Source organism: Anopheles funestus, chromosome 3RL (assembly GCF_943734845.2).
Source record: "Anopheles funestus chromosome 3RL, idAnoFuneDA-416_04, whole genome shotgun sequence".
Taxonomy (NCBI): Eukaryota; Metazoa; Arthropoda; class Insecta; order Diptera; family Culicidae; genus Anopheles; species Anopheles funestus.
Genome location: NC_064599.1, coordinates 73,375,199 through 73,385,529, shown reverse-complemented (window position 1 = coordinate 73,385,529; position 10,331 = coordinate 73,375,199). Strand labels below are relative to the sequence as shown.

Below are 10,331 nucleotides of genomic sequence, written 5' to 3'. Positions count from 1 at the left end.
CTACCCAGTACCCATCTAAATGAATTCTAAAACATTCAATGCCGGGTTAAAGCTGCTCATTAAACACCGGACCATATATGGGAGGGTGATGGACCGAAGGACAGTGGTAAGTAAAAGATTCGACATGCCAAATTAACGCCATGATTAAGATGACCAGTGTCACCATGTTTATTGTTAACAAATACACACACTTGCGCACACACATATCCGTTCCCCGAGGCGCAAAACATACGCAATGTGAGCGCGCCGTCTGCGTGATCTTCCAAATGATCTTCCCGGCCAACGTCATCCAACGTCGTTGCTTTCGATGGGGGAACCGGTGCTTTCCCTTGCGGATGGGAATTACCTTGAGCTCGCGAGGTAAACAATCGTATAATGGTGCTATAAAAATACACCAATACACTAGTCCCCAGCGAGCAGGTTGTTTTTTTTTGGTTTGTTGCGTCGATTGGATGATGCGTGAATAAAATATATGATTCTCGCGAATGCTAATGATTTCATGTTCCGGGTGCGCCTTTTCGCGTGTGTGTGTGTCTGTATGCTGTTGTTATTGCGGCTTCTAATGTTCTTCGGCTCATTTCTCATTCCAACAAACTTTGCCTGATTCTGCAAGAGTTTTTCGCCGGTACGTTCGAATTCTCGGTGGAATTTCTGCTCGTTTCTGAAGAAAAGCCATTACCACATTTCGGCACCCCAAGCACTGTGGACCGTTCATTCCAGCACTTTCCTTCCACGAATGGTTCTAGAATTTGTGGAGTTGCTTTGGGTTTGTTTTTTTTTGCCCGGTAGAGTTTTGTTCTTAAAACCACCACAAGGGAAAGGAAGACGGTCCGACGAATGGAAGATTGTTTTTTTTTTTGTGGTGCTGATGGGTGATATTTTTATCTTCTACCATGTTTGGCTTAATTCGTGAACCTTCTCCACCAAGTTCCGTGGACAGGTTTTTGGAGCATTTCGGGACTTGGGTCGCTTTCAGAACACATCTTGCCCGCAGGTTCTTTAGTGTTCCTGCCGACGCTGGTAACGATGACGGCCTGGCAACGATAAGGCGAAGGACGTGTGAAGGAAGTGTGCTGGGGCGGGGAAAAAGTTCGCAACACGCCTGGCGGAACCTTAATGTATTCACGTGGAGCCAAAAGTACCGGGTAGAAGGAAAAGGAACACCTTCTCGAGAGATTTTTCGGGAGAAACATGCCGACAGGTTCTGCCGTGTTTCAGCTGTCCCTAGCAGTAGGGGTGGAAGTCTCATTGGTGACGGGATGGAAGAACCAGTTCTGTTTGCTGGAAGACCACCAGCACCACAACCAGCGTCGATCGTACGAAGGGGCTTTTCAGTTTTGCTGTTTATGCAACCCTTCTCCTATTTGGTACGATATTTACTGGAACTGGGCATGATGGTTTGCGGGGGGAGGGAGATTTGAATTTGCTGGTGGAATCAAGCAAACGGGGAACGATCCGGGTTAAGCGAATTTTAATGAAATTCTCACGTGCAAAGTAAACCCGCCCCGGGAGAAGGCATTCATTCACAGCGTACAATAATCGATCGAGCTTTGCAAATGTGCAGCTCACATGTGTTCCAGTACGGCGATGTATCACCATTTATTAGGAATGCAAAAAAAAAAACACTCAGAAAAAAATAATTTGGAAACACACGCCTAGAATAGATAAATTCTTCGCCTTTATGCTAATCATTTGTCCATTGATATCTTCGCTACATGGACCCGGTGGGCGTATGTTTGTGATAAAGGTTGAGAAAGACTCTTAAAATGCTAAACAGTTATAGTAAAAAAAAAGAAATAAAAAGGAATCAACTCTAGCCAAAACTGGTCCGTTACGGAACGAATCCCATAACTTTAGCGATATCAATTTGCATTAAAATTAATTTTTCCCGCCGTGAATCTCACGATTGCATGCGGAGAGCGAAACGGACAGTTAAAAACTAGCGTAGATAAATTATAATGAACTTCGGACGGTTGGCCCATTAATAGATAGTGTGCAAATGGCATAGATAGTCCTTAGAATCGCATGACTAATGTACCAGGATGCGATTTAAACATTGGTCTAATTAATTTAGATTAGCAGTGTGTTATGCATTATCGTGTTCCTTTTGCGGGTAATCATGCTGTTTAGTATCAGCTTCATCATGTACGTCATTTAGCAAGTGAAATGAAACGTATTTCAACGCGATAGTGCGATTTCTTGTGCAAAAAATTTTAAATTTCGCTTTTTGGAAGTTTAGGTTGAGAAAAATCAATTATTAATGTTAAAATAAAACAATAGTTACATGTTAACATTTCAACATTATCGTTGAAATTTTAATAAGAACTACCATAACATGGTGTTAATTAAATTAAGTAATTGTGCAGCTGAACCAAATCGAATGAAGTATGGAATAATGGAATTATTGAAATTATAGACAAATAAATTATAGTGTATAATGAAACATAAAGAGGAAATGCTTCTTTCTATTTAGTAATTTATATTTATTTATTTCATTTCATCTGTTGCTGATCCCAATCCAAAATAAATGGAATAGTTATCCCTCTGGTGCTTCTTCCTTGCATTAAACTCTTCAAGATACACTGTAGTTTACTTACATACTTATTAGATGCTTCAGCCGCTTCGAGGTCTTGACTAGATTCGCCTCTGCTTAGGAAATTTTAAAATATATAGAATTTATTTTTAATTATTTTTTATCCTTTTTTTAATTTAAAGCATTATTTGAGTGAAAAGAAACTTATTGCAACAAATTCGCATTAAAATATATCACATTTAAAAATTTTGCTAAATTGCTCAAAAATGAAGAAAATTTTACATTTTCTCAAACAGGGTATGGAACTTGGTTCCTCTAATAACTTCTGGCACAGACATCTGAGGGCATGGCCGTCCAAGAAGAAAATGTAGCCATTGGTTCCATCTACCGACCACAAGTTAAAGATTGGCGATCCGTTGGATACCGACCGAGTTATAGGCAAAATTTGGTGCAAAAATGAGCCTTAGTAAATTTTTATTTTTTTGATTTTTTGATTATTTTTCACTCTTTTTTTATTTAAAGCATTACTTGAGTGAAAAGAAACACATTGCAACCGATTGGCATTAAAATAAATCAATTTAATTTTTTTTTGCAAAATTTCTCAAAAAAATCGTAAGAGGTAAGCCTTATGAAATTTTCGAGTTGAAAATTTTTTTGAAATTTTTTTTCGATTTTTTATTCTTTTGTTAATTTAACGCATTATTTGAGTGAAAAGAAACTTATTGCAACAAAATTCGCATTAAAATACATCATATTTATAAATTTTGCTAAATTACTCAAAAATGAAGAAAATTTTACATTTTCTCAAACAGGGTAAGGAACTTGGTTCCTCGGATAACTTCTGGCACAGACATCTGAAGACATGGCCGTCCAAAAAGAAAATGTAGCCATTTTTGCCATCTATCGACCACAGGTTAAAGATTGGCGATCCATTGGATACCGACCGAGTTATAGGCAAAATATGGTGCAAAAATGAAGAAAATTTTAGATTTTCTCAAACAGGGTATGGAACTTGGTTCGTCGAATAACTTCTGACACAAACATCTGAGGGCATGGCCGTCCAAGAAGAAAATGTAGCCATTGGTGCCATCTATCGACCACAGGTTAAAGATTGGCGATCCGTTGGATACCGACCGAGTTATAGGCAATTTTTTTTTGCAAAAATGAGCCTTAGTAAATTTTTATATTTTTGAATTTTTTGATTTTTTGATTATTTTTCTTTTTTAAAGCATCACTTGAGTGAAAAGAAACACATTGCAACCGATTGGCATTAAAATAAAACAATTTAATTTTTTTGCAAAATTTCTCAAAAAAAACGTAAGGGGTAAGCCTTATGAAATTTTCGAGTTGAAATTTTTTTTGAATTTTTTTTCCGATTTTTTACTCTTTTGTTAATTTAACGCATTATTTGAGTGAAAAGAAACTTATTGCAACAAATTCGCAATAAAATATATCACATTTAAAAATTTTGCTAAATTGCTCAAAAATGAAGAAAACTTTACATTTTCTCAAACAGGGTATGGAACTTGGTTCCTCTAATAACTTCTGGCACAGACATCTGAGGGCATGGCCGTCCAAGAAGAAAATGTAGCCATTGGTGCCATCTATCGACCACAGGTTAAAGATTGGAGATCCGTTGAATACCGACCGAGTTATAGGCAAAATTGGGTGCAAAAATGAGCCTTAGTAAATTTTTATATTTTTGAATTTTTTGATTTTTTGATTATTTTTCACTATTTTTCTTTTTTAAAGCATCACTTGAGTGAAAAGAAACACATTGCAACCGATTGGCATTAAAATAAAACAATTTAATTTTTTTGCAAAATTTCTCAAAAAAATCGTAAGGGGTAAGCCTTATGAAATTTTCGAGTTGAAAATTTGTTTTAAATTTTTTTTCGATTTTTTATTCTTTTGTTAATTTAAAGCATTATTTGAGTGAAAAGATACTTATTGCAACAAATTCGCATTAATATATATCACATTTAAAAATTTTGCTAAATTGCTCAAAAATGAAGAAAACTTTACATTTTCTCAAACAGGGTATGGAACTTGGTTCCTCTAATAACTTCTGGCTATGCTATCGTATGCGCCATTGAAATCTTTGAAGAGATGGAAGTGGTGGAGCTGTTGCTTCTCCATCTTCTCCAAGATTTGTCGTATGGTAAAGTTATGGATTATGGTTATTATGGTACAATCCATTAATGCTAGCTTATATTTTAAAAAACAGCCAGGCCATATCAAGAGACTTCATATCGTTTATTGAACTGCAATGTTGCATTAATCGATCATTTAAATTCTTTATGGTCGCTTCAACAGACCGATTACCATGCGTTCGGTGTTTCATCCATCAACAATTGCCTGATCGGTTATAGAATAATAAACTATTTCTTACATTGGCGATTAACATTCAAAATTCCTCACCCATACAAACCGGTCAGCGACATGTTTCTGCACCTTACTGTACCACCGTACCGGGCCCATTCTGCAGATCACGCGAGAACTTCCGAAGGTAACTGAACCTGAATGTGTGTAACGCGTTTGAGCAAATGCATCAGCAACAGCGCGATGAAGGAAATAATGAACGAAAAGTATGTTTCACCATCGAAAGGGCGAATGCGCGCACACTCGGGCCACCGAAAGCGACACCCAACGGAACACTGCCACTGTCCAACCACGAGCTGGTTCCGTCTGCATGTGTCGGCGCCCATTCGACAAGCGGTCATGTAAGCAAATAAATTAAAATTTGACAGATTTATGATAATCCGATTGCCAAACCGCTTATTTGCCAGTTTATTTCGTGGATGGGCTTCCACAGGGGTTACCACCAGCTCTTGCGACCACACTGAGTTGTTCCTACGTGTGAGTTACCTTACCGACGACAGGTAAAGGCTATCTTGGGGGTTTGGGTTTTTGGTTTTTTGGTTCCATTTTCCACCACTCCGACACAGGTTCGCACGGTGGCGTAATGTGTTCCCTTTTGCACACAAAAGCCTGTTTTTTTTAATTTTGTTTGCCGAAGAAACAGATGCAGACAATGTTCGCAATTGCATGATTTGCTGGAAGCTGGGTAGGTGTAAGATTCCGGAACTGGCTATAGTTTTGTACGGATAGCTTGCAAGACTTGGATTATTGGGTCTTGGAATTCATGGAGATAGTGTCAACTGTGTCGAGTTGTTCATTGACTACAGTACCTAGCCGGGTTGTTGGTTGGGCAAGAAATTCTTGTTGACGAATAAACTCGCCAGACGTCGAGTCGGTAATGTTGGGGTGGTAGACGCGATTACCAAAGGAATGTAAATATATTTTTTCATAGCGACATTTCAAACACACATAAGAATATTGCGTAAAGAATAAACAAACACATAACGAAATTATAAAAAAGAGGGAAATAAAACTAAAATTATGAAGCTTAAAAAAACGTAAACTAAATGTTTACTTAAACTTATTTACTACTCCCCAGATAAACCTCCTCTCATACAACAGACAGATTCATATTATCTCACATTTCGAAACACAACACAGACAAAAAAATACGATTCTTGTACAAATATAAGCTGCAACGCTTCACCGAAAACCTAAGGCAAATCTTAAGACACGACAAAACGAATCAAACTTGTCAGACGCTCAAACGCCATTCGAGAGGCAAATGGAACCGAGCGCGCTTGTGTGTACTTAGCCCTGTCAGGGTCGTCTGTTGGGGGATTGCACCGTAGTTAAGATGACGCTCAGTACTTTGTCTGTTTCTAGTGCCATGAAAGAGTGTGTGCGTGTGTGTGCGAAAGGGGTTTTTGCTTCTGTTTGTACAATTCGTCAAGTACATGGGGTAAATGAACGAAGTACACACAATCACAATAAAAAAAACGTAGATGTTAAAGCGGACATTTTTGACATTTGGCAAGTTGCGGTTGTGTATGAATACACAATATTAATAAACTGATAAAGTCAAGTTAGAGAGAAAGAACAAAAAAATCGGATATATAAACTTATAAACAATATATCTTCTTTTGAACTTTATTTTAACATAACATCAACTATAAAAAATAAAACCAGAAACATTGGATAAGCAGCATTTCGCCTGCTTGAATGTTATGAATCAATATTTACATTCGTATTTATCAGCTGTATATGATCTGATTTGTAAATAAAAGTCGCCTTTGACTACGTGGCCTACGCGATAGCTTGACAGCGCCCTCTCAAACAACAATGTGACGCTGTGCGAAGAACCAGAACAAACAAACTATAGCATGAGAGCAGATAAATCATGCGTACCGGAAATGAGTCCGCCCTGCGGGTGCTCATTGGCTGTCTGTAGCAGCTCCCAAAATGTATCCCCAATTATTTGCTCCAGCCGCGCTGTGCTCTGGTGACTTATCATATCTGTTGGACCAGTCATTCGTATCGTCATGTGTTGATAACGGCAGTGCCTCGAGTGTGAAACGGTTTGCAATCAGATGGGTACAGCGAGGAACGCGGGAAGCGCGCAAAAAACAATTGCAACTGTAGGCGTACGTTAGTATAGCTGAGAAGGCTCCACCGGACGCAACTAATCTTCACGAGTTCCTGTGATTCTGTCTGTGTGTTTTTTTTTTCTTCTTTAAAAACATCCTTCAAAAAACCCACACTCCGTTGGAGACACTTGTGGCAGGATAGTTTTCCATCCGGTGTTACATACTTTCTAACCTTCCACCACAGGCAACGATGGGCTGTACGGAATGGGTGGAATCGAACCAAAAGAACAAACCACAAAGCAACGCAATAGGCACAGGTGCGTAGTATAACGATAAGTGTTATTCTTCGTTTATACGCCTTCTTATCAACGAGCAGCACCCTATCGATAAACGAACCCTTGAAGCGATGCAGTGAAGTGACCTGATGTGTGGTGCATACAGTAAGACACGATGCAAGTGCTGTGGGGGGGCCTAAGAAAATGCCCATCCAAGTGGTGAGATCAGAGAGAGAGAGAGAGAGAGAGCGGTATCAAAACAAATCAACGCGATAATTTGTTTTTACAAGCCACAGGAAGCCTTTTCGGCATCGCACTACTGTGCAACGATAAGATTCCATGGTTGTAAGCGCTGCTTGAATTTATAGCGGTTCATTCATTATGGTTTAACCCAATGATAAGCGACTTGCGATAAAGTGATGCTCGTTGTGTGTGTGTGTGTTTGAAACGACAAAACAATTGAATTATTACTCATCACCTTGTTTAGTGTTGGGAGCTGTGATGTATCACGCATTAGCTATAAATAAAACGGATTGATACGTACTCTTTGAGTACTCCGAGTAGAAACAAATCTTTATGGCAAAAGATTTTATATTATAAAAATGGAGAAACAAGTGTTAAGTGAATCAGATCTGACCGTGTTGGAATTCATGAATCATGATGAATTTTTAAACCGAATGAATGACTTGCAAACTCAATTTTGAAGAATCATCAATTTTTCAAAGACTCTTGAATCCTCAATAAATCTCCAAAAATTATTCTGGGATTCTACAACTCGATGATGTCTTGGCTTGTGTCGTCGAACATTTAAGCCGAATTGCTACTGCCAGTTGTATAATCAGAAATCACCATAAATTCGTGAATCTTTTCAGAGTTCTATGAATCTTTTGAGATTTGGCCCATGATTCAAATTACCTCTCAATGAAGATTTATATAAATAACTCTTCTCAAAAAAAAATCTTCGATTAAAAATGATTGTTTGGTACATAATAGTAACACAGTTTGTTAAATAGGATCTCCACTGCAAGTACAAAAATCTGACTCCATTATATTAATTTATCCGAATAGGAGTATTAACGCTGCTTGCCACTGGCATGTACCACGCTGGAACGCTTTACGATCCGGGTTATAAAAACCACGAATGGACGTACGACCGGTCGGATTCGACAATCCTAGTAACGCTGATACTCTTCCACATTGCGGCAATTTTGGGCTCCCTTACAGGATGGTTTCTAATCGAGCGTTACACCAAGAAGCAGATCAATGTAAGTGTTGCCGTGCTTTGCGTCCTTCAATCTTCCGCAATATATCCGATTTATTCTTTCTCTTCATCAGTTCGTAATAATGTCGCTTGTGGTAATTGGCTGCACCGTAAGCATTGCATTACCGCACAACCTAATTGGTATCGCGTTTGCCCGTGGCTTGATGGGAATCGCACACGGTATGGCCTATCTGGTGGTGCTGATACACGGTGGCGAAATACTGATCAAGGAGTTACGCGGCGTTATTATGGCGGCGGTTAACTTTTGCATCATTTCCGGTATACTTATCGGTGGCGCTATGAACAACGTAGAGGTAGAGTCTCTGGCACCGTATCAGTTTATGGGAATTATAGGATTAGTTTACATGCCACTAGCATTCTTTCTGAATCTAATCGTCTGCTATGAGTCTCCTGTGTTTCTGATGAAACGTAACCTTGATTCGGATGCGATCCGTAGCATGATCAAGCTGCGCAACGAGTCCACCGAGACGTGGGAAATTCGTAATGAAATGACGGAATTCAAAACGATGCTATCGGAGGATGCGTCTACAACGCGATCGATCTTTCGGGAGGGAAACCTACGACCACTGGTGCTTATCGCGCTCGGGAAGATCGCATCCGTGCTCTCCTTCAATTACGCCGTCAACACCATCAAAGTGAACGTAATCGAGGAAGTTTTGAATGTGAACGATACCAATGCGCGCCTTTCCATCGTTATGGTGACGTCGATCAGAATGGTAGTTGGCCTGTGTGCCATGTTTCTAGTCGATGTGCTCGGACGGCGTGCATTACAGCTGGTCTCCACCGTATCGACCGGTATGATAATGATAGCGATGGGTATCACCTACATAGCAACCGACACGATCACACCCGACATAGCGATGGCCATTTTCTTGGCATGTGAAGTGGGTGCCTCCCTCGGCCTTACCTTCATCCCGGACGTACTCTGCTCGGAAGCGTTCAACACGCAGAAGAAAGCACTTTCGATTGTTGCGGTGCATGTGCTGGAAAACGTGCTTCATGTGATTGTGTTTTCGGTCGTCTACAAGTGGGACTTTACCGTGTACGATCGCTACGGTGGAACGCTTCTGGTAGCTGGTATACCACTGTTGGTCATTGGGTATATCCTGTACCGGAAGCTTCCGGAAACGTCCAAGATGTCGATACGGCAGGCAAGAATTGAGTTTTACAAGCGGGAAGGTATCGTGTTTGGTGGTAGCAAAAATTCCGTTGAAGTGCTCTATGATTGATGTAGTTCGTTTTCCGCAATAGCATAAGTAAAATGTAATATGAATAGATGACAGTAAATGCTTTTAAATATAGAATAAAATATGTACTCTTACGGAATGTTATTTTTGCTTTTTGTTTTTTCTCTTTCATTCTTCCCTGATAAGACAACCAAACCTAGCTAGTCAGCGCAGATATGATACTTTGAAGCAATTCCCCAAGATATACGGTACATAGTGTATGTGATATAGGTACGTCGAAATATTTTTGCTCAGTTCGTTAACAGCACAACATGTTTCCATGCCTTCCAGTTTGATACAAAAAATCGTTTTACTTTGTGAATGAGTTCTTGCAAAATGTCACCTGAAATGTTTCACTGTCCTAATATATTAAGAAGGAAGTACACGTTATAACTTGAAAGAATTCACAACATTACACCGAGCTTTGGACTCTTTAATATCTGAATTAAATCAACTCCTTCTCTAAATGCTCTGCAGGCCATCTACTGCCTCAGATTCAGTACTCACTAGATTTGCTAAATTAGTTCTTTGGTTGAGAGTTCTCAACAATATGATGTGGAATTCCCA

The 10,331-nt window shown here is 39.3% G+C and overlaps 1 protein-coding gene across 1 annotated transcript; it reads left to right on the top strand.

Moving 5' to 3' along the window:
• Positions 1–6,647: 6,647 nt before the first annotated feature.
• Positions 6,648–9,853, top strand: LOC125770380 (solute carrier family 2, facilitated glucose transporter member 5-like). The gene is made up of 3 exons (XM_049439879.1): positions 6,648–7,298; positions 8,325–8,521; positions 8,592–9,853. Exons 1-3 carry the CDS (start codon positions 7,232–7,234, stop codon positions 9,765–9,767), a joined length of 1,440 nt encoding a protein of 479 aa, XP_049295836.1. The 5' UTR covers positions 6,648–7,231; the 3' UTR covers positions 9,768–9,853.
• Positions 9,854–10,331: the final 478 nt, after the last annotated feature.